Here is a 26,194-nt window from a genome sequence, read left to right as displayed (position 1 = left end):
TTTGATTTCCATAGTAACGCACGTATATATTAATAATTTAGTTGCTAGGACCACCCACCCCTTAGCAACTAATAATAGTGGATTGAATTACGGATTTCTTCCGAAATAACTTTTCATACAAAACAGAATAAATTAATAAAGTTTCAAATGTCTAGCTAGTCGTGAAGTTAGTTAAAAATCGGATTAGAGTTAAATAACCACCGGACAAACAAGAATACGAGCTAAGAAAAACGTGGTAAAATAGGAATGATTAATGCTTTTTCTTCAATAACCTAATGAAGTCAAACTATATTACAACTAAATGGATACGCTTTTTTCACGACAATATTTCTATTGGTGTGATCGACAAAAATCCATTTCGCGATTGACGATTGGATATTTTAAGTTTTTGTCCGTCCAATTGGTTTTACCAATGGCAGATTAGTAGGTACTGCTCCTTAGGAGAACAAACCACCCGATGTTCCCGATTCCTAAGATAATAATTATCAGGTCAACACTACTAACGCTTTGAATTTATAATTTGTCATGTACATTATAATATCTAAAGTAAGTAAATTTGAATTTGAAAAATAGTAGAGTTCGTTTTACACCCAGTTTTTAGACTTTTAGACTATAATAGTATGTCAGATGTCAGTTGGATAAAACCACGGATAGTATCCATACAGTCTCAAGTAAAGGAGTCTCAAAAAAATCTTCTTCTAAAATCTCCACCAAAACACCGTACTTTAACTGATGCGCTGCCCAAATAATAGACCCAACTCTCAAGCCTACTTCTAACTAAGAAATTATATAGAATTTTGAACACCGTATTATCTGAAAAGACCGCGAAGTACGCAAGATAAAGCCCAACATTTGCAGCACCTATATCGGATACTATCGTTATAACAGGAGCTAAAAGACGTCTAAATCCCAAAATTTATCAATACTGGCTTACGATAATGATTTTTCACTAGCCCGGAATGTTAAATCGTAATTGTAAAAATACAACAAGGAAGATAGGTGTTCTCTACATCTAAACAGTAAATTAAATATTTGTTTTTTTAAAGCTCATTTTTAAATACAATATAATAATTTATGTTTTCATTTAAAAACATTTTTACTTATATAGGTAAATAAGTAGGTACACTTAAATATTATTAAAAGTCACCAATGCAATACCCAATCTCTCAACAAAGCACGCATAGATGGTGTGAATGTCTTATTACATTTTTCATTTGACTTTAACAATAATTAATATTTACATTTCAATGAACTTTTTACGTCGGTTTTACGTATAATTTTTGTTGAGTCATATATGGAAAATATTTACAATTCCTTTATGCATAATGCGCAACAGTTCATTTGCATTGGTGTGAGTTTTAAGCATGTATTGTAACTTTTTTACTAGATGGTGTGAAACAGCTTTGTCGTATTAAAAACTTACAGAGAATAACTGCATGTACTCTACAATAATTTTCCTAGTGAATTATTACAAATTTAATATACACGTAGAATATTAGATAATATTAAATGTCCATGAAATTAATAATAATTTTACATGCATTGTATTTATTTTAATACTGTCTACCCACGTCATTTTTTTAGTGATATTTCTTAGTATAGAAATGAAATATTTAAATAAATTATAAAAATACTAATTATTAGTAAACACAATGTTTCAGTACATACTTTTCACAATTGTATAGTATAATATTATAAAACCAACACCGACTTTGTGACAATTCAATGTGATAATGTCGTAAGACGTAGGTTTATAATTTAAGCGTGTAAAAGATCTTAAGAAATTAGGTAACGTGATTTAATTGACAATTGATATTTTTTATAAAACAATTTTTGTTATATGAAATTGATGATAAAGTAGAAGTTGTATTAAGAGATTTTGTTTTAATATATCCGTTTTTGACGTCGCTTAGGAAGACGTACTTTTTTAAATTGTATAGGCAGATGTAAAAAATAATATTCATGATACACAACAGAATCTCCTAGATAGCCTTAATCAATTCTTTAATTAAATGTCTTATGAAAAATATTTTTCGCAATATTATGTCATTTAGTACAAACATACAAAACAACCAAGAACATAATTTAAACAAAATAAAAATCAATAACACGCTTAATAATGAGATGCTAGGGGATGCATTAATTCATCATATTTATAAATTAACAATTATTCTACTGAGTATGTAACTGTGATGTATTTTATTAATTTCGTTCAAAAGCTATCCAACATTACACAGAGGGTGTGAATACAAAATATTTAGCAAATTGTATTATTGCGTATCGTTCGGTTATCAAAGATTTCTATTTTACTATAACCAGTTTGTATTAATTATTCATAATTTTTTTTATTATTTTACAGATCAATACAAAAAATACGACGCTATAGTGAGACCACCACAAGTTCTGAACGGGCGACAGATGGTGTGAATATATGGCGCGGTTAAGTGCACACATATACATATAAAACATTTTCAAAATGAAAATGTAATTTTCCAATAGAGAAAATTAACGATATATTTTACCAAAACTTTTTTTATTATATGCCTCATAATTGAATAATTAAAGAATTCAAAATTTTCCGTTATAGAAAATCGGAAAATGTAATACACCATTGCTTACAAGTATTGTATTTTTTTCTTAAAACAGTGAAACGCTATTATAGCAATAGATGGTGTCTGGTTTTCTGGCGAATATTTTTGTCATAATATATGGCGCGGTCAAGAGCCACAATATAACATATAAAAATGAAAACTTAATTTTCCGATTGAGAAAATTCACGATTTTTTACCAACATTTCATTATTCGTCTAATTATAATTAAATAAATATATTTTTAATTTTCATATATTTTCCATCATAGAAAATTGGAAAACATAATATACCTACCACTACATACAAACAATGTATCCTTATACGCGTATGTATATATTATATAGAAAACAGTGAAACACTGTAGCACTAGATGGTGTCATTTTCTGGTGAATAAAATTTTCATAATATAACCATGAGTTTTTTTGTATGAAGGATAATTATATAAACATAACGTAGTATGTTTACGGTGTGTATACATATATAATATATCTACACTATAATTTGAAGAATATAATTGGATGTATGTTTGTACCGACCTTCGATTTTTCTTTATACAAATCCACACGCGCAGTCGGATTTCGACAAAATTTGGAGAGTAAATTGAAGCCGATGAGCCGGAGTCCTCGAATTTCAGATTTAACCCGTTGCACCCCGGGGACAGTTTTACGGTTTTTGCGGGAAAGGCCGCCACGTACAGGGCCTTGAAACGCAGAAGTTAATGCTGCCACCCTCATTGTTTATTGATAATGTATTCTAGTGACAATTTCAATGTGTACATTTAAATAATATTGACGTTTATTTCAGCTCGATCTGAGGTCAAATGGAAAAGTTAGATGCAAATAATTGTGTTATTATAATCGCTAATCGGCAGATTGGCGCAGGCAACGCAGTGCTGCCACATTAGATCGGAATGATTCACTCACGGACAATAATAAAATTGTATGTAGCGGTATCAGAGCCGGAGTGGGAGGTCGGGTCTCAAATTTCAGATTTAACCCGTTGCATCCTGGGACAGTTTTACAATAAAAAATTGAATATGTACTACTTTTTAAGATATTTAAATGCAGTTAATGTACAAAAATATATCAAAATATATAATTTTCACGGCGAATGGGAAATTGAATATTTATTTGCGATGGTGAACCACGGTGTGTTGTTTAATTTAGTTTAGTTTAGAGTACCTAATGCCAGTTTTGAAATTAGATATAAGTTTACGGGCTACTTGAAGTTGGCCATATCTGATTTATAATATAAACATATAATATATATATGTAAGAAAAAAACGTTCAAAAAAACCTTGGCACACCATTCAACGTCATAAATATATTTTCAATGTTTTGGCACCTAGCCATAAAAAGGTTCGCCACTCCTGTATTATGCCATGAATGTCAGATAAAAATATGCATACGTTTTATTTAATCAATATATTGACCCAGGGCTTGTTAGTTTGTAATGTTCTTCCATGTTATTAACAATAGCATGTGAGTGTATGCAAGTGTTTTGTTAAAACCTAAAACTGAGGTCACCTTTCAATATGACTACAGTTTTTCTAGACTGAGTAATCCTTTAAAATGCTGGTGGAAAAGACGAGCAAAAATCACTCCTTTCTCTAGAAAATGATAAATTAATATACCAAAAGAAAGTAGTCTACCTAACTAAATAACGAGATCCTGTAGCTCGCCGTAATATGGTGCCACCTTTTTGAAAGCTTTAAAATTGAGGCGACCAGGTTGAATGGGCCCTATAACTTTCTTACAAACGAAAATCATATATTGCCTACCTCCAGTTTGGACAAGCCCGATATTAAATCATATTGAAACCACTCAATCACAAATCATTCGATTCCTCATTCATTGGCTGCATACTATTTAATGCTAATACGCCGACCAACGAATGCCTCTGAATGCTTTAAGAACTAGGTATCAGAAAATGTTTATGCAACAAATCTATATGAATTTAACTAAGGGCCTATCCTATATTATGGAACATCCATAGATTTGAATTACTTTTCCGTTTCCGAATACATTTAAGGATATTCTTAGAGTATTGCATCCTATGATTCCCGGTTACAAAGACTATTTATTCAGTTATTCATCATACATACACAATATGCTTCTCTAGAGTGTAGACCAGTGTTTCCCAACGTGGGGCGTACGCCACACCGGGGGGCAATTTGAATGTTTTGGGGGGGCAATATGCAAATAATTCATATTTCGGACATTTTTTGTTAAAAAATGGATTTTTGAAAAGATTTTTTTTATATTGCAACGCTGACTTCTCAGAAAATTACTGTTGCCATTCCCATCATAATAATATTTACTTAAATGTGGTGCTTAAATGATTTGTTACTGAAAAAATGAAATCGTTTTGACTTCACAAACTGTGGAGAGATTTTAGATAATAATTGATCAAATTAGTACCTCACATAAAACTCTTTGCAACTCATATTCAGTGATGTCCCGTGGGGGTAGGCAGACTGAGCATCGCTTGGGGGCGGCAGTTACTCGAAGGGTGGCAAATAGAGAAGAATCATTAGGTATATATATAGAAATAGGTACCTAAACTTAGTAATAACGGAAATATCTTCCCATTAAAAAATCACCTCACTGGTTGGAAACCAAATGTATTAATAATTAACATAAAAAGTTTAACAGGACTGTATTTTTTTCGGGTTTGCGATGTCTAGTTTACTTCCGTTGTACTTGAACGTAACGTCCTTGATGACCATCAATGACACATGCAGAATTGCGATTTATATTTGAATTATAGGTAGATACATACTTACTTAATTAATTTATCCGAATATTTTTGCCAGTTACTCGCGAGTTTTGAAAGTTGTCAGGTGTATTTTTTAATGTAGGTATCTGAAATCGTGGACTCGCAATACTGTCTATTGAAGTAGAGATGGTATTTAAATTAGATTTAGTGGTAGGTTTATATTTTGTTAGTAATGTATCCACACAACACATTTCGATATTGATGTCATGGAAGGATGATAAAAAATACTATATAAAAAAATAGGCTGGCATTTTGGCGCTACCTAGGGGCGGCATTTTGTCTAGGGACGTCACTGCTCACATCAAGTACTAACAAGGATCGCACTAATTTTCTTCCGAGTTATACATCTAATATTATAATATACATAGGTACTTACTTACGAAAGTTAAATTAAAAATAGTATTGCCTACATGCATTTTTATTTGAAGCAATTAATTTTTTTTCATAATTTGTTAATTAAATATGAAATGGGGCATGGAGATTTTTGAAGCGTTGAAGTGGGGCATGGCACAGATAAGCTTGGGAAACACTGGTCTAGACTCTTAACATCGTTATGTTGACAGTTACTGGGAGTGTTCCAGGAAGACAATCCCAATACCTCAGCTGTGAACGTTATTGGAAGTCTATCTATATCGCACGAAATATCCAACATAGCCGCTGTGTAATAATTCTATTGTAGACACATTAAACGCAGTGAAGTAATGAACTTGTTACTTTAAAACACATTGTCAGTATCATCACATATAATGATTTCTAATATCTAATATATAATCTACTGCAGGGTTCACGCCAATGCTATCATGTAGATTGTAGGTATAATAAAATTGTATTAGACGAATCAAATACATAATAGACCTTGAAATTTTGTATATTATTGAAATCCAAGTAGTACAAAGTTTTACACATCCGTAGATTTATTATTGACAATATATAGTGACTTATATTATGTCGATTATTATCGCAACAAAAATGCATATTAAAATACTTAATGTCTCAACAACTTTAACATGCATACATAACTGCAAAAGAAGGTTAGTGACTTTTATTATCGCGAATATATTTTAATGTATGTAATTACCTATGGTAAATATTGACGACAATAAATCCATGCATGTCTTAAGCCGTTATTATTGTAATAACCTTTTTATGGCAAACACGTTACATAATGTGATATTTTTATATGGATAGGTACAAGTTCCATTACAAATTAATAAGTGTATTTTTAGTTGTAATTTATAATCTCATTTGGTAAATTTTATGAATTCTTTTAATTATTGATAAATCCAAACAGTTGACACAATGTTAGTATTATTAACGGTTCGATTCATATATTTTACAGTTACAGTCTGATTACAAGAACCCATTATATTTCAAACGCTTTTAATGGAAACTAACAGTTTCAAACTTATCCTAATTTTAGCAAAGACCACAACTGTATATATTAGACTAAATCCATAAGAAAATACGTAGATAGCTCAGTACTTAGAAGTCTCATCTAACTGTGTATTGTAATTGCACTCATTTCTTAATATTTTGGTAGGATTTTCTAATGGATATGTTTTGTCTAAATATTATCTTGAAAAGTAACTGTGTGCCAATTGCGTAAAGGGTTTTGCAGGAGATTGTCAATCAGCACTGTTGCGCCCAAGAACTAATTGGTGCATTTTTTGAAAACAAAGATATGATTGTTTTGAAATTTTACATTGGTTACTTAATAAAATATAATGCAATTTTTATTTTTGTTTTGGTTGATTGGATATCAGTGAATGCATGCTGACAACTAGGGAATCCAACCCCGAGCCAAAATTCTGATCCCGGGATTACAATTTGACAATCCCGGGATTGGCATTTTTTTCCATTGTTAATATAAAATTTTTATATTTACAAATAACATTGATAAAATCAGTCAAAATAAATCTAGTATAATTTATACTATTTAAGACATTTATTGTTAATATTGTATACGTTCAATCTTGGAAATACATACGTTTAATGGAGTAAATAATATTGTAATATAAATAATAATGTGAACTTAACATAAGATTGCTGTTTCTGATAGTAAAGACTTAATGAATGGGTTAGCGAGATTTAAAATAGTAAAGCAAATCATGGTGTACTTTTGGCCTTTCCGTTTCATAAATCTGATTAGTCAGCCAAATATGAAACTGCCGTAAAACGTATGAGATCATGGTGGAATTACTTTGTAAATAGTGCATTGTTTTTTTCCAATCTTTCTCATTTGTATTAATTTATGTGAAAATATAAAATGAATCGGCAACTTACACATGGGTATAAATCAAACTTCATTCAAACTCAGTTTATTTCTAATGTAGTTATTTGTTGTTAAAAGTATTTTTTCTGTTATATTTTCGTTTTTATTTTATTTTCCATAAAAATTGATAAAAAAATCAATCCCGAAAGTTTCGAGATTATGTTTATCAATCCCGGGATTCATAGGTATCGAAAATAGCTCGGGATCCCGGGATTGGAACCCCTACTCCTATTGATACACTCAATAAGCGCATTATATAATAATAATTGCCATTACTCATAAATAATGGAACTATTTAAGATGTTGGAAATTAATTAAAATTAGCTAATGAGAAATGTCAATAAATATACCTACCTAGTAAATATTAAAAAAAATAAGCAATGTTATGGAATCCATAATCGGTAAGCTGAATGCATCAACGATGGCACCAAATTGCCAGGCTTTATGAAGGTATTTTAGAAAAACCCCCACCATATCAGTTAAAGATTATAATTATTACTTACTTATTATACACTAAATTAATGTGTGATTTTGAATATTTTAATATATAAGAAGAAATTATCTTTAATCCAGGGAACACAGTATTGATGGGAACTGAAATACCTAACGGGTGTGGAGTAACAGGCAACCTATCTCGAGTGTGAAGAATATAGGATAAATTTAAACACGTGTCAAAAATACGTCATTCTAAGCTTGCCCTACGTTCTGACAACTGTTCTCGGTTTATGCACTGACGCTCATTCAATCTTGGTGCATTTGAAGGTTGCAACAGACACTATTGTACGTATATTTATATAGGACAGTCACACATTCAAAACCCTGCTTCAAAATGTAGTGTATTGGGGTATAGACTATCTGAATTATATTTATTGATCTGTTCTGTGCTTTAATCTGTATGATTTTTAGGTACATAAGTGGCGTGGTCAAAAATATTCGATAGAATAGTATATATCGATAATATTATGTATATATTGTACAAATCGGTAACTAGTAAAAAGGAAAAACACGTTTAAAGATGCGTAAAACTTAAACCTTGTTTTAAGATTCAATTAGTCACAAAACTCTTTGTGGCCCTCATTCATTCCGACCATGTCCGATCCTAACAGGATCATATGGGCCTCCACAGAGTAGAGGTTTGTATTAACAGATTTTGTTTTTACGAGAAATGGATGTCACCCACTTGCTCAACCTATTAGGTCCATACTCTGACTCATACATAAATTGAAAAACAATATGCGTCCTTGCCAGACCCAGGATTCGAACCTGGGACCCACGGCGTGATAGTCCAACGCTTAAGCCGCGCGGCCACGGTGGCCCTAGTAGTAGATAATAATATGTTATGTATTTGTATTTTTTCACAGAATGCTTACTAAAAAATTAACAGCACGCCACTGTTATATAATATATAACATAGGTAAGTCTGAACCATGTCTAAAGAGTATTCAAATGGAATTATTAGAAAAATATCAATGTTTCACGTTTAATAAATTAACTAAAAACCAGAGAATTATCTAATCTGCGTATATAGTATAACAAAAAGTTATATGTATATTACATTACATACAGCACAGGATTTTATAATTTTCAATTTATATTAAATCATTTCAAGTGTAGATGGTGTGAATTTCATGTGAGCTTTATTCTGTTTGCCTGGCTGGTTTCAATAATACCGCGCCTATTTATACTTATACTAGAGGGTGTGATTTTATTGGGATTTCTTCTCTCGAATAAACATAAAATTATCACGCTATTTTGAATTATGTTTTGATAAAGATAATAATTTCGTTAGTTGGTAAACACATTGCCTAAATAAACAGATATAAAGCCTTCACGTAAGACTGTTATTTTTTTAATGAAACAACACGAAAAAATACGTATTACGAAGTAAGGTCTCAATCGCACACGGCAGAATCGCACGTCAGAATAATAATATAAAATTTGTTGTAGTTTCATACGTAAAATACAAGATAGATGGTGTGAATGTTATTAATTTTAACGTAGTTATCTTATAAGACATTGTGAAACATTATACTAAATGAATTGTTTGTTTTTAGTGAGTTTATTGAACTTTGTGTTAAATATAATACAAACTGCTTGGTACTGCTCAGTATAGGAGAAAATGTGATATGATGATTATTACATTTTAAAAAAACTGAATAAAAATTGAATAGGTAAGAAGCATAAAGGCTCCTCACCATTTTTAAATGTTTAAATTAAAACAAATAACTTTATTATTTTTAATTTAATTTATGGTCAAAGTAACTCAGAACACTATTAATATAATATTGGTATTAAACAAAATTAACCATGTTCCATCCTAACAAGATCATAATGTGGGCTTCCACGGAGTGTATGTTGTTACAAGAAATGGATATTATCCACATGCTCAACCTAATAGGCACATACTCTGGATCCAAACACACTGAAAAACAATATTAGATTTTTTGCCAAAATTGGGATTTAAACCCGGCACCCACGGTATTATAGGCCCGATATGTTACCCGTTCGACAATTTTGGGTGATAAAAATTAAAATGTAGGTACCTAAAAATCTTTAAAAACTGTGCCATTATTTTTATGTGCATGTCTCAATGGGTAGGTGATTGAGAGAATCCCTTTTGCTTTGGACCTACTCAATTAATTTTAAATCGATAAAAAAATACGTTTTTAACCTATTGCTTTCTGACAGCAACACCACAATCATTTGTTTTGAAAATCTGACTTTCAGTTCTCAGTAGAAATGATGTATTTCAAATTGAAATATCTGGTATGAAAAAATATGCTAAATCTCAAATTACTTGTGAAATGTTTGGAAAGGTTCACGTTGGGCACAACGTTTAAGGTAAAAAAAAAATTAATTAGGGAATAAATAGGGTATTGGTGTTTGCTTAAAACTTTAAATGTATATTGGTAGGACACAGATCGAAGAAGACACAATCACTAGATAAATCTTAGTATGTTCACGAATTAGTAGTTAGGAAAAAATATTCGAACGGCCGTCAATGGTCTATCTATACCTATAATATAATATTTACGTTCCAGTCATCTTAAAAAGTAGATCGACGATCGGCCACTGTAGTGTGAGAGAAATTCGACATTAAAAATAAACAGATAATTTTTCAATAATATCCACTGAAAAGCTTTGATGTGATTACAATTTTCCTATTTTTCAAAAGAAAGCTTGCAACGGTGACCAGTGATAATAATATTCAAGCTGCCCAATAAACAGTAGGAGATATTCAATTTCAACGAATTCACAAAATTTAATTTGGAAGAGACGTATAAGAATTTTTTTTATGTGTCCTAACTGTGATTCTGTATACTGCCTTCCAAGGAATAAGGCAGTAACTGACACACTTTCGAGATAAATTACATAGTGTTTTTTTCAAATTTTGGCACTGTGAATTCATAAAAATCAGTGATATTTTTTATTAGTGGGATGTTAAAACACGAATAAAATAATTAATTAAGTAAGAAAAATACGCCAGTAAAATAAACAGAAAGTTTTTAAAACATAACTTCACTCTTTAAAATTGATCTAAATACTAGACTGAGTAGAAACAAATAAGCTGACAAATAAATTAATATTTTTAAATATTATAAAATATATCAACGAACCTTTCTCTCATTATTTTAGCCTTAAAAGTCCACTGAGAAAGCATTTTAATTTGGTAATATATTTGACAAATCAATAAGCATGAAGTTGTCATCAATACAGACAATCAAGTAGGTGCAACGACTGTCGTTTTGCTGAGAAGTATGTATCATTTTAACAGATGTCAGTTTTTTTTCACTAAGGATTTAACGATATTTTAGTGATAATACTTACGATATTAAAGTGAACAGCATATTAAATAGCGTTAACGGATGGTATTCATAACTCAATTTCATAAATTTTGCGAGTTACTGCCTTCTTCCTTGGAAGTACAGTATAGCGAATTTCATTTGAATCCATATAGTCCCGCGAAAATACATCTTAAACCTGTAGTTTTAGTTGATATCTAAATTGAATTGAGAACAGATATGCCTAATTGAATTTTACTGAAGGTAACGAAATATGAAGTTTTCATCTCTAGAAATATTGTTCACTGTAAAATATCAATAATTATAAAATAGAAAAGTTACACAGTGAATACTGGAAAATATATGAGTCTCAAAGAATATATTGATATAATACATTGTTTAGTAGTGCTTTAATACATGCCTTTAGTTGGTTCTCCTACTGCACTATAATCATTTTGAACTTTTAAAACCTTTGACATTTTGTACAATACTTTACGACGTTTCTACTAAAAAAAATACTTTTCTTGTTGGAGAGTTAGATTCTAACTAACGGAGATAAATTTCCGTCAAGTATATGGAAATATTGTTATCAGTATAAAGGCCACTGCCACTTAATAAAATATGTATTCTTCTTAAAATAAATAGTGTAAATATCATAATTATTATCAAGCCTGTAGTTTTTTTTAGCAAGAATAACATATTATTATGTGACATGTAGTAATAAAGGTAAATGACTATTACTTCACTCCTAAAAATAACATAATATTATAAGCACCCTCAGAGTCCAACGACTTATTGACAGTATAAAGGTTGTTAGCCATTTGCCCAACCAATTACTGTACATTAAACCAGAGCATTGAAGCGGAGCTCAGAGCAGTGGAGCAATGGAGTTTTACCCGGAGCAGGAGCGGAGCCGGAGCACCGAAAATTTGTAGTGCTCCACTGCTTCGGATGTTTATTTTATTATTAAATTTTCGTTCTAAAATCCGACGAAAATATTATATTTGTAATTTGGAATTATTTTAAATACGGCAACACTGCCGGAAGATGCAAATAATGAAAGACGATTTGCTGGCGGTAATTTTGTTTAATAGAATTAATAATGAAAATTACGATTTTAAAACTACTTATTTTTTAAATTGTTTAACAATTTATATACACAAGATACCCTTTTTTCCCGAATGCAAAGCAGACCCTAGAGCAGAGCTGGAGCAAGTATTAGGTCCCGGAGCCGAACTCAAAAAAGGGTCCCCTCCAACCCTCTGCATTAAACACACATTGAAAGATAAATATCTTATTTTTGCCAAGACGCGGGATTCTAACCTACACCCACAGCTTCAAAGATAGGTGGTGTACCAACTTACCAACAACTTGTCAACATGGGCTCTGTATCTAAAAATAAATGGACACAGTAAGAGTGCTGAATCGAAGTCAGCTTTCAAATATTTAATTTATTCTGCTAACGCTCACTTTACTATTAAGATTGTGTGTGCCAATTTGTAAATTAGATATTATAATCTGAGCTCACATGGTATACTATTTTAAGGAACGGCGGAATCATTTTCATTTAAACTGGCTGTATTAGAAGGTAATATAATGACCGTGTTTAGGAAAAATGGCGTAACCCTCACAGAACAAATTTTACAGGAGGGGGAAACAACGTTTTTTTTAATGATTTTGGTTTAATATTAAAAAAAAAAAATAGGCACAGACATTGGGTGATATATTATGAAATATAATATATTTTCGATCTTATAATAATTAAAGAAGTTATTTCAGAAAAAATCATTAAAATTGAGGGTAAATGCTTTTTTCTTAAATTAAAACTTAATTAAATCTGAATTTAGATAATAATTTGGCATTTGCGGCTTACTTCCTTTTTATAGAATATGTATTTAGTTTTATACATTGTTAATATCTAATAAAAGCACTTTTCGAAAAATCGAGGGTTACGCTCTTTTTCCTAAACACAGTCCTGTACACATTATATATAATAGATTATGTTTTAGACAATAACTTGTCAACACTCTGATGTGATACAGTAATTGAATGCAGCCGATGCGTCTTTCTTTAAGGTTGAGTTAAAAACTGAATTAAAAAGCTATTTTGATTATATAAAACAAACATAAATATTACATTATGGCATCCTCAGACGACAATATCAGTTAGAAAGAAGTTTGAAAATAATGAGAGATAAAGATGCATTGCATTACTGACGTTTATAAGATTGATAAGAATAATGGTGCGATAAAGCGCATCTTTGTCAAATAAATTCCTAGACATTCTCTATGCATGCTTATTAATACTTGATAAGAACACTGTGCATTAACATTTTTTTCAAGGGGCTCTTGGTAAGCATCTGTTTCATAATGTTAACTGTATGAATACTATTTGTTTATATCGTTGTAAATAGGAATCTTATCTTATATTATCTTATGTGGGATATCAAATTCATCATCCGCAGACTTGCTTGTTTATTTATCCCTTCTCCATTATATTATAACAACTAATATCAATTCTAAACTATAAGGCAGTACGCCGATGTAACCACAAGACGTTGCGAACACCATCGATTCTCTGGAATGATCTGCATAGAATTGTGTTTGAACAATGTTTAAATGAGTTTTTGGTTTATAAAACATTCTTGAATAAATTAGTACCGTAAAGTAATATTGTCGAGTCGCCCATATAATATAATAATGTTTAATATAATTAAAATAAAATTCAACACGTAAATTCTTCATAATGACTTTGCTGACAATGTTTTCTTTTTCTGATTACATGCATTTTTTATAATACATACATTACAAAGCTATTTACTCTATAACAATAACATCTTGACAAGAGATTGTTATAAAATATTTCTGAAAAAAAAAAATCGGGAAAAATTGATACGAAAAATATACATACTTACTGAAATACTAACTTATTTAACAAAAAAATAAATATTACAATATTATATACACTAATAAGATTCGGTTGTATACGAATCTATTATGATATACCTACATATAATAATATACATATTATTATGACAAGGTATATAGCAATCGTCAAATGGTAAAAATATCTCTAATATATTTTTTAATTAATCAGTTCCTTATTAATATTGTATATTATAATTATTATATAAATCATTCACTATACCACGCCCGGTCTTAATCAAGATCGTATCATGGAACCCTGCGATTGGTGTGAATCATTAGTGTTTTTTATTATTAAGAATGTCTCAGGAGCAGTTATCCAAGACTTGATAAGACAAAATGGTGATTTTACTAAATGTACATGGCTTTAAGTTAAGAATGCCTATGCGATAGAGAAGCACAAAATGAAAAATTGTAGGTAGGTACCTAAAAACAAAAGCTAATGAAAACCTACTCAACAATTAAAGTAAATTTTGGCTGGCATAGGCATTTGGGCGCCAAAAATTCGCGGACCACCAGAGAGTTTTTGTGGACCACCAGTAGTCCACAAACTACTAAATGGAATTTTTAATTGAGAAAAATTTGTTAAGTAATTGAATATAGAAACGTGCAAAAGTTTACTTTCAAAAACAAAAAATCAAACTTAAACATTCGAAGGAAAATACTTAATTTGAAAAATTGATATTAATATCAGTAGTCTTTTATTTCAAATACTAGTGATATAATATCGACTTTTCCAAGCCAAAAGGGCATTAGTGACAAATCACTACTATTCAGGAGAGCAAAAAGAGTGAAAAAAAATCACGTGACGTAATGAGAAAAACTTCTTTCTTTTTTTTCATTTATGGTAGAATAATATTGCATTGGAGCACTGTAATGTTAATTTATTTATTTATTTATTTGCAATTAGAATTTTCAAATCACCTAATTTCTTTTGGCTGTCCAAGAAAAAGTTCATAAAGAAAACACCAAATTGTTTTTTCCCCATTATTGTATTCATGTTGTTGTTTATATTCATGTTTTATTTGTTTATTATAACCATTTTAGTCTTGGTACGTTAGTGGTAGGTACATTAATTCTTATTGGCTTTCTGTAGGGTTATCACTTACGCCCAAATTGGAAAATTGCAACTCTGTTTGCAATCATCTATGAAGAACGCCCTTTTACCAGTCTGTAGATATTTTTTTGTAAACCTAACCTCATATTTAACTCAAAATCACTAAAAATTTTACTTACGCCCTTTTGGCTTGGGGCAGTCGAGATATATAGAAAGGTTAATTGGAAGATTAATAAAAAAAATCTGAAAAATACAGTTATGCAAAATCAATCCATGACAATATGAAAGTGCCAGTAGGTTACTTGCAAAAGTTGGTAAGTCTCGAAATCATGTTATGGGGTAACTGCAATTTGAAGCTTGACATGTCCTCTAAAATCAGGCATAATGCTATTTTTTTGTTCTTTATGTGCATGTTCTATATATTGGCTGACCTTGAATTTTTTCTAGCATACATATTTATAAATACATAATCTGTCGTTAACTCTAAATGCCTAAATTATCAACTTACCAACTTTTTATTTTTTTTTAATGGTCCGGTATTCAGATTAGGCATGTCCAACTTCAAGTATGCTATGATATCCAGTATCAAAACTGGCAGTTATAAACCACACTGTGATATAGTCATTATTTAACTTGAATAGTCGTATTATAGTTGGTTAATGGCACTGCGGCGTTACAAAGGGAACGACACTTCATCATTCACAGTTAAAGAAAAATATTCAATTTCCCATTCGATGTGGAAATTATGTGTTTTGGTTTTTTTTGGCACTCATTACATTCATCATCAACAAGACTGTAGTGAAACTACGCCTTAATTTAAAGCGCGAGGATTCAGATGTTTTTCTTTCTCTCACTCCTACGGCTGGTCGTCATTGATGCAATAAGTGTCATGTATTTATACACATGCATAATTTATATATAACACTTCTGAGAAATATATAACCAATAGAAAAAATCTTTTTGAAAAAAATACGACACCCAGCAGAATTCGAACCTGCGTGTCTCGGTATTCACTCCCACGTGCATTTACCAGTATGCTATAGGAACCTTATCTAATTGCGACGAATTTTAAATAATGATTCTTAAAATTCTCTCTGAAGCGCTTTCTAAATTGAGTTACTATTGGCAATCAGCTTTTGTATTTTTAAAATGTGTAAGAAAAACATAAAAAAGAAGTGTTGGGAATTATAAAAATTAAAAATAAAATTATAAAAACTGTGAAAAAATGTTTTATTGGTAACAAAAACTAACAATTTGTAATAACATACATATTATATTACTAATACTGCTTGGATAATTTTATAAAAATAATTGATGAGTGTTGAAAAATAAATTGAATACGCTTGAATTTTTGTAGAATAATTTATTTCAAATATAAATATTATAATATAGATTAATATGAGCATAAATTGATTTCAACTTATGGCAATGAAGTTAAACCACACATGTGGTAAAATTATTCCCTTAACGAAATTCAATATGTACGTATCAATATACTAAATTTTCCTTGAATGTAAAACATTTTAATATCAAGTTTTAAAATTATTCTCTGATATCACTGTATTTAATTTTTCATCTTTCCTGTAACAAACAAACATGATAAATTTTAATTAATAAAAATTAGACCAATATTCAAAAAATATTAAATTATTACCTTGTTTTGAATTATTCGTAACGCATGAAAAGAAACATATGAAATTTGTAATAGAAAGCGAGACAGGGAGAATACATATTAAACATGCACGCATAAAAATACAAATTCTAAATTTAAAAAATCGTAGGAATATTTTATTTTAATCCAGTCATGAAAGAAAACAAATGATACTGTCATAATAGTTTGACAGATGCTTACAGTGCAGTAAAAGCATATCGAGTGATTAGTGTGTTATTTAAGGAATTAAAGTGTAATAATTACAATATTAATGGAGTGCTGTAACCTATTGTAACCTTAGGCAACATACACAAACCATCAATAAATATAAACATTACGGACGAGGGAGAACAATCAGCTAAGCGTCGCCATTTTACAAATGCACGTGTTCAGCGATGGCGTATTCGGCAAATTCAGGAGACTACAAAGATTTTTCCAAGCTGATGCAAATAATTGAATCTTAATCATCATAACTAAGACGGTAACATACACATATGAAAGAGAGGCAGCTGGGAAGAAGACATACCGTGTAATATTTTCTAGTGTAGGTACGTTATTTTATTTGTTAAACATATTATTATTCAGTCAGTTTTGCTATTGGAAGGCACGGTCTATAAAATCAGCCTTTCGAAAACAGGTTTTTTGTGCATAACAAGGCATTAAATTATTATAAAATGCGATGTCATGCCAGACAACTATTTTGTGAATACCAGACTCTTTGCAACTAAGTAATATATCTTAGCCAACATGCAATGATTTTATGATATTTCGAAATATACGAAATATGATTGCATGGCATATCTTGTTTGACTTTATTAAGTATATTCAAACAATCAAACAAGTTTTGAGTTAACATAAAACAACTTGCACAGGGCAGTTCCTTCAACAGTAAATTTCAAGATATTTCTTTTGATTTATTTTTTATTCAATCTAGTTTGGTGGCCTTATAAAAACAACCACTGTCGAAGTGACGATTTTAGATATTAGATAATTAATATTGTATCGTGCAAGCATATAAGAATATATGTATTAGGTATATACGATACGTACATTGTGGGTATATCAAAGAATCAATATACATTCTTCGTTGAAAATTTTTCGGCAGATAGGTATATTAAAAAATAATCAATAATCGTTAATGCATGTACAATTTTCTCGTTCTTTGAAACATTTTAAACATCAGTAACATTATGAAAATGTCTCTCTGATGCGGACAAAACCGGTGAAATTATTTATTAAAAAATTAAAATCAGTACGAAAATTTGCCTTTTTATTATAATAAATAATACAATGCATTTTCACCATGAATTTTTGACAGTTAACACGATTTAAAAAATAAAGAATGTTGATAATTGTATTACATAATATCATGAATAGTATTCCATGGTAGGCTTTAGTCTTATATATAACCTCAATATAATACCAATACGTCATGATATGAGAGGGTGGTAAAAATAGAGGTAAATGCTGAACATTATTGTATAGTAGATATAATAAAATTAAAATATATTTCTCACTTTTGCTCTTCGACGTAAGCTAATTCATCCCAATCTTGTCTTTCTGCTGATCCGAACACTAAATAGAATATTCCACTGAATATATAAACTCCTGCCATTATATAGAATACTTGGTTCCACTGTGAGCGTTCCGGCTATGAAATATATTAAAAAATATAAGTTAATTTATATGGATTTTAATCTAGTACCTATTGATGTAGATTATATATAATAAAACTATAACAAAATTAAATGACATTTATTCAACTTAAGCTTAATACATCAGTAGAACTATTCAAGAAGTAAAGTTTAACATATAACCTTTATTTCACACTAGGTATATGGTTTTAACCGTACGGAAAAAATTGAACGGTAAAAATCCGAATAGGCAGCAATATGATAGATAATAATATGACAATATAATAGTGTCTTTGTAATTGCATCATTTTGATGTTTACTGATTATCTACAGTTCTGTATGGACAAAATAATCTTATGTGACCAAGATTTGAATCCTTACCACCATATTATATTTCTTATAATTTTAGAACTTATAACTACTGAAATGCGATAAAAAATAGATAATATGAATATTGCATAATATGTACTTAAGGATTTTTTGGGGTAACTCTGAATATTTTAAGTTAATGGTTAAACTTTAAACTCACCGGTTCGCTGACAATAAGTCCAACAATGTTTGGTGCTAAAAGGCCAAACATGTTTCCTATCATATTAGTAGTACCAAACATTATTCCTGCAAAATTAGGAGACAAATCCACATGGTTCACCTATTTCATGAAAAAATTGATGTAATTAAATTTATTGTAATAATAATTGTATTAATATAATATATGACAGACGAAAAGAACCTGTGTTGAAATCTTTACTGTGTCTAAAATCCACATTTTTACATTTCAAATACAGTTTCTTTGCATATTCACCATAATATCTAGCAGTGATAATACAACTGTGGGAAATTCTTTCTTGCAGGGCGCTAAAAGACTCAAGAGGAACGTTAAAACATAAGGTGTCAATAGAAGACGCTAGACTACTCTAAAGTAGCAACAATACAAATTGATATCTACAACAGGTATTTCACATGTTTGAAGCATTTATGTGTTTTCAAATACCTAGTAAAACTATATGCATGTAAAAATTGCATATCCATGGCCTAATGTTAATATCCCGTAAGTGACTTTTTACAAATTGTGCAGGAAGCTAAAAAAACTAAATATTTAATATCCCGTATCTTGACTGTTAAAGCTCACACATGTTGTAACTACATAGCATGCGAATAACCCGTAACGTAAAAAGTGGTAACGCAAAGCACATAACACCTAATATAATAATAACATCCAACAAAATGTGACATTATAATAATATGTAAAGATAAACATCCAAATTTGTTATATTATTTACTGTTTTACCTTTTACATAATTCGAAAGTGACATTTTGAAGCTGAATTCAACACACGTCATGCAATACGCTTGACAGCTTAGAGGCAAGATACGGGCTATTACAGGTTTATTCCTGCAATGTTCAGATACGGAAAATTACTAAAATGGCTGTATCATTTTTGTTAAAATAACTACAGATATGGGAATTTCGCAGTCGATGGGCAGTATTTTTGTTGTTTTTAGTACATCAAAAAGTCATTTTCATCATATAGATCAGATACGGGGTATTGACATTAGACCATTGATACATCGTATTTACGTGGTCGTTTACTATAATGTATCATGATATGCATTTTAAGTGGTAACGCGTTTTTCTTGTACTAGAACAAACATCGCATATGAAATATTTTTTTTGACCATGTCCGATCCTAAAATCACATGGGCCTCCAGTAGAGGTTTATATTAACAGATTTTGGTTTTACGAGAAATTGATGTTAGCCACTTGCCCAACCTATTAAGTGGATACTCTGACTCAAACACAAATTGAAAAACAATACGTGTATTTGCTAGACCCAGGATTCGAACTCAGGACCCACGACATTATAGGCCAACGTTTAAGTCGCTCGGCCATCGTGGGTGTTGATATTTTGCGAAAATTGTATTTTTAAACTTTTTGATTCGCTTTATAGAGAGGAGGCTATTTAAACATAATGTTATTATGCTACAAAAGAGGATTATGCTCGAAAATGTTTATGAAACTCTAATATAGTGCAATACATAGCAATAAAAGAAAACGTGTCTGCAATAGAAATATATTTTATTGTACGTTTTAACTATTGTATTGGAACCAAATATTCTAATTTATTAATTACTTATAAAATAACAATTATTATGAAATTTCCTTCACGAGAACTGAAACCTAATTTATATACTTATTTATTTACTTTTAGATAGATACAAAAAAGAATAACTAGGTACATATTTTAACACGAACCTGCAGGTGACCAAAAAAGGATGTTGTTTTTATATTGTAATGTATCTATTTGATACAAGTTGGTCGAATGATTAACAACTATTTCTCTAAAAAGTCTATTTATACAACCTCCATTTTATGTAGGCTCATATGTTCCGATTTATATCGAACATAGTAAAATTTACTTACTTCAACATATTTTTAATTGTTTTGGTAAGAAACATGGATATAAAACGATATGGTTCATTTTCATTTGGTAAATCATAAGATTTTTTTTTAAATAATGAAATAATGATTCCAATTGATATTATTACTATACCATAATATTTAAGATGAAGAAGTGGTTAATTATTTGTATTCATTCAATTTTGTTGACTTGTCTTTTTTTTAATAATATCGGCAATTTCAATACAAATGTCAATATTTACCATAAAGCTAGCATTACTTGCAGAGCTAAATGTAAGGGTGAGAACCATTACACACACTGCCAAATATACTTGATCACTAGGAACCATGCACATGATAATGATTCCAACTGCTGGGCAAAACATTCCTATAAAAATAAAACAGTTATAACTATTTATGAATCATTGTATTACTTTTTTATAGTTAGGTGATTGAAAGGAAAAAGGCGATATGTCTTATTTTATTGAGTAGAATATGCCAAATGAATAATACATGAATGAGGAAATAATCAATGCCTCTGAAATACTAAATTCCAGGCAGAAGTGCTTAACAAAATTGTCCAAAAATCTATCTTCTTTTCGATGTCCTGAAAAGTAGTCATCTTAAACTTATCCCCCTTTTAATTTCGCACATAGAGCTGATTTGACTTTGAATTAATGAATAAAATAAGTATTTATTTTTTTTATTCTTACCAACAGTATTGGCCAGTTTTCTAACATCGGTTACAGACATTAATTGTTTATTGACTAGAAGATCTGCAATGAAGCATGCAATAAAACTAAATGAACACATCCCGACATAAGGTAATGCAGACAACCATCCACTCTGAAAAAAACATTTTATAAAATATATAATATTAATTATATATACCTATTATATTATTTAACATTTCCAATAATCTAAGTATGTCTATAATCTAAAATCTAATATTAATGATTTTGGAACAATATTTTTCTTATACAATGTTTGAGATTTTCAAATTTTCTTGTTATCAGAGCAAGTTCTCAAGAGATAATGTACTGAAGCGTGCTGTACATTGTATTGCGAGACCAAAACGTCAATGAAAAGGAGAGAAAAAACATGCAGGAATAATTGTAAAACCTATCATGAAAGTATTTTTATTGTTTACCAATCTTTTATAATTGACATGGTACATGAAAATGCTCAAAATGGTAAGAAACAGTTTGCGAACATCGATTGATTGACCATGTGGAGAAATTTCCAAGAAAACTGATAGCATTCACCACAATTGCAGAGGATTGAAAAACTGAAGAAAGCTCATCCAAAATGTCAACAGTACCTAGTAATTTTTAAGTGATCGCGTTTATTTGTCACGAGGGTTACGACGAGAAAGAGCAGAAAATTTTAGCGATATCAGCAACTCACTCGAGTTAAACGTAAACCTGAATAAAAACAAACTGTTTGATAGTATCCAGAATAGAGATTTAATTAACGGTGACGATACATTCGATTAATGAAGATAGTCTTGAGAAATAAGAACAAAAATCTTTCTTCAGATAATATGGATGAGTACGAACTCTACTATTTCAATGCTTATTTTTATTTCCTGATACCGGTCCAACTTCTCATTTACCCATATTAAACCGGAATGATAAAAAGGCAGACGATCACATCGAAACACATGACCTGGGTAGACGCAAGAAGACTGGTAAGCGACGTGAATTCTTGGAAGTACACGTGGATCCATATGTCCATATTACTAAAACTATTGTTAACAGCACTTTAAAATTCATAATATCGTTTCTCACACTTTTCATATCAACTTTATACACTTCATTCATATAGCTCGGAATTTCAAGCAAGAATGTAAGAAATCCGTATGTCCCGCCAGTCTGAGCTACCGCAATAGCTAATAGTGGCATTGATGTAAAAATGGCACGGTATGGTGTAATTTTACTTCGTTTTTCCTGAAAATAAAAAATAATTAAAGTAAATCATCTTCAACGAAAATATTGTATCAAGATTAACTAATAAGTGGCTAATGCGTGGCCCCCAAAAGGAGGGCTGACAGGGCTCTATCCTGGTGGCCCGGGCTCAAGAGGAGCCCGGCGAGGTAGGTAAACCAGGTAAGTGAGATAAACACATCACAAATTGACCCTAATATAAAAAAGTTGCCTGCGGCGCTAATTTATTTTAAAGGTTAATTTTCATAATTGTTTTAAAACATGTAATCATGCGACGCAATTTTCGATGTGTGTCGATACTCGACAATTCAAGTGGATGTATTAAAAAAATACTAAAAATTGCTAAAAAATATACTAAATACTCTTAATTTTACCTCGAACACCATTTGGAAAAAGTTACTGTAGAGCGCCATTTTGCCTTTAATCTTAGTAATAGGTAGAGGGGCTTACCAAAGATCCTGGCCAGGGGGCACACTTCAGGGTGTGTAGGGCATGGGTTAATGTAATATATGTTATTCACATCAATTGGAATCATAAATCTATTTTTACAACTTAGCTGGAGACGATTATACAGTGCTTTGAGATGACGCGGAATGTGGTTACCTCAATAAGAAATGTGATTATGTAATGTAGAAAGAGGTAATGTGCAATGGATTCGTAGGTAGATTTTATTGGCTATGCAATTTCCATAAGTAACACAACATCCAAGAAGTTGATGTTCTGATACTAATGGTCCATTATGGGGAGATATACTAAAATTTGTTCACCAATAGGTATATTCTATAATTGGTCGACAGATGAAGGTTAACGGTAACGAAAACACACATGGGAAATAAGCACGATTTTTTTAAATTATATATCTCTGAAAATATTAATCCATTAAGAATATTCTTGATTCAAATTGAAGACATTTTCTCCCTCTGTGTTTTGACCAATAATTATTAACAGTTAACTAATACCATTAAAGTGTTTTTCGCTGTTTCAATGTGCAGACAGGGATAGAATGTGTGTGTGCTATGCTATTTTGCGCTGCGCTGCGTTACAGACAGATATAATAATATTTTAAAACCCAATATCCTATCTGTTCATTTAACTTCTATTTCTATTTATGAAAAACATAACTATAAGTGATAATATGTTTATTTACAACAAAAAAATCAGATACTTGCATGCCTCATAAAACATATCAATAATGTTAAAAAAATGTTTTGATTGCGGAAATATTGGAATCTAATAATGAGAAAAAATGTCTCAGGAAGTAAAAAGTTACTAATAATGTAATAAATAATATGTGAGAAAATCTATTGCTGTTTGTCGTTTAAATGTGACTGGTTATGCAATTGCCAACACTTTATGACATAATGTTGATTTTTTAATATAAATTTATCATTATTTTAATTACTTCTTTACATACTGATCAATATAAAAATTTTTTTTTAAAAAAAACTAAATAGGTACGTGACTAAATATTTCATGTGGATAAATTCTGCGTTAACTGTGCTTATTTTGGTTCAACCCAATAATCTAATTTAAATAAATTATTTAATAATTTATATTATTTATTAATTTAATAATAATAAATAAAGATTAGTGGACATACACACACATAAATTACAATTATTCTTACTGTCTACTTTAAGAGCGGAACTGCGGAAACCAAAAAATGCTGTGTTTCCGCTTAGTTCCGGATATAGATCAGTGATTCTCAAAGTGGCGCTGGAAGGTAAAATGCGGTTAAAATAATCCAAATCGATATTCTGGTTAATTCTAGTGCCTCGTATAAATCATGTACTATGACACTATGTATGTAAAACAATCAAACACCGTATTTACAGAATATTTCTGCAGTATGTGTCTTGTTATATGCATAATACGTGGTCAAACCTTCTGTTTGTATATAAAAAAAAAATTATACAAGATTTTATACAAAAATGCTACTAAATAAAATAATTTAAGCCATGGAGGATACTAAGAATCGATAATTTTGATCACATTGCACTACCCGCTATTTTTATGTTTTCAAATGGGACGAACCGTTCTACGACCATGCCGATGGCATGGTACAATTATTGCATTTTCAATCAATTCCTGATTCAGTCTTGGTTTTATTGAAGAATTCAGAACAATTTTTGGTGGGTTAAAAGAAAAAAAATTAAAACATCAATAAAAAAAAATTGACCACTAATATCGCCTGGCAACATCAACATTATATATCTTGGTGACCCCTAAAACCTATTCCAATTGTCAGAATGCGTTCCGCATATTATGTATACGAGAAGTCTATGGGATCCTGCACTATTTTGCTTGTATAGGTATATTATATTATTATGAATAAATATCGTACTGAATTAGTCATCATCATTTGTCATTTTGCATGTTTTGAAGTAGTGATAGATTTTGATCGTATAAGAGCAATATATAATAACATATAATAGCAAATACGCCAATTGAAATTGTATTTTTATACATAATTTCATTTTCAATTTCTCCTGACATTATAGGAGGCTGATTTAATATGTGGTCTTAAAAGACTTTTAAGGCCACATATTACAGGAAAGAAAATATATTATATGTATATTATATAATAATAATTTACAATATTACACTGTGTCTCCGCATTCCTTCACTACATGCTGCAGAGCGACAATAGAGACGTAGCGATTTACCGGTTTGTAAGAATATTTTATTGTCACATTTGTCCCTTACATTAACATCAACCACGATTTCCAGAGAATCTTCTATGTATTCCATCTCCTTTTCACTGATGAACTTATTACTTCTTGGACTATCAGACCCTAAGAAGTTCCACATTGTTGCCGCTAGAATTGATATACCACCGAAAAAATAAAATACGGCTGGCCATCCATAGTGACTCGATGCGAGGTATCCGCTGATTGGCATGGCAAACACGGGTCCCAGGGAATTTGCTGCAACAATTAAATTGATTTCATAAAAAGACAGATATATATTATTTTTTTGGATTTAGTCTAGTGAAAGACACGACGCGTTACTCCAATGGGACTCCTCGGCAAACACAGCGGAGTATAGAAATGAGATTCCTGGTGAAGGCATAATAAAATTACCTAAAACCTGGATGTTGCTTTGACTATATTATCTGCAATTTAGCCTCATGGCGTAGTCTTCAAATAAAAGTATTTATTA

The 26,194-nt window shown here is 30.5% G+C and overlaps 2 protein-coding genes across 2 annotated transcripts in view; both read right to left on the bottom strand.

Moving 5' to 3' along the window:
- Positions 1-11,960, bottom strand: part of LOC147073701 (putative inorganic phosphate cotransporter) — a 36,526-nt gene extending 24,566 nt beyond the window's left edge. Inside the window, exon 1 of the mRNA XM_085944582.1 lies at positions 11,845-11,960. Coding sequence (XP_085800708.1) covers positions 11,845-11,902 — 58 coding nt within the window. The 5' untranslated portion in view covers positions 11,903-11,960. The remainder of the gene's footprint in view (positions 1-11,844) is intronic.
- Positions 11,961-16,752: 4,792 nt separating this feature from the next.
- LOC147073700 (putative inorganic phosphate cotransporter) overlaps positions 16,753-26,194 on the bottom strand; it is a 42,836-nt gene continuing 33,394 nt past the window's right edge. The window contains exons 5-11 of the mRNA XM_085944581.1: positions 25,739-25,959; positions 22,877-23,035; positions 21,800-21,932; positions 21,350-21,474; positions 19,219-19,338; positions 18,573-18,706; positions 16,753-16,985 (exon numbers count right to left, since the gene is read on the bottom strand). Coding sequence (XP_085800707.1) covers positions 16,934-16,985; positions 18,573-18,706; positions 19,219-19,338; positions 21,350-21,474; positions 21,800-21,932; positions 22,877-23,035; positions 25,739-25,959 — 944 coding nt within the window. The 3' untranslated portion in view covers positions 16,753-16,933. The remainder of the gene's footprint in view (positions 16,986-18,572; positions 18,707-19,218; positions 19,339-21,349; positions 21,475-21,799; positions 21,933-22,876; positions 23,036-25,738; positions 25,960-26,194) is intronic.

Source organism: Rhyacophila brunnea, unplaced genomic scaffold (assembly GCF_057557595.1).
Source record: "Rhyacophila brunnea isolate RB1 unplaced genomic scaffold, BYU_Rbru_1.0 scaffold_17, whole genome shotgun sequence".
Taxonomy (NCBI): Eukaryota; Metazoa; Arthropoda; class Insecta; order Trichoptera; family Rhyacophilidae; genus Rhyacophila; species Rhyacophila brunnea.
The sequence above is the reverse complement of the archived record's forward strand: the minus strand, read 5'-3'. Positions and strand labels throughout refer to the sequence as shown.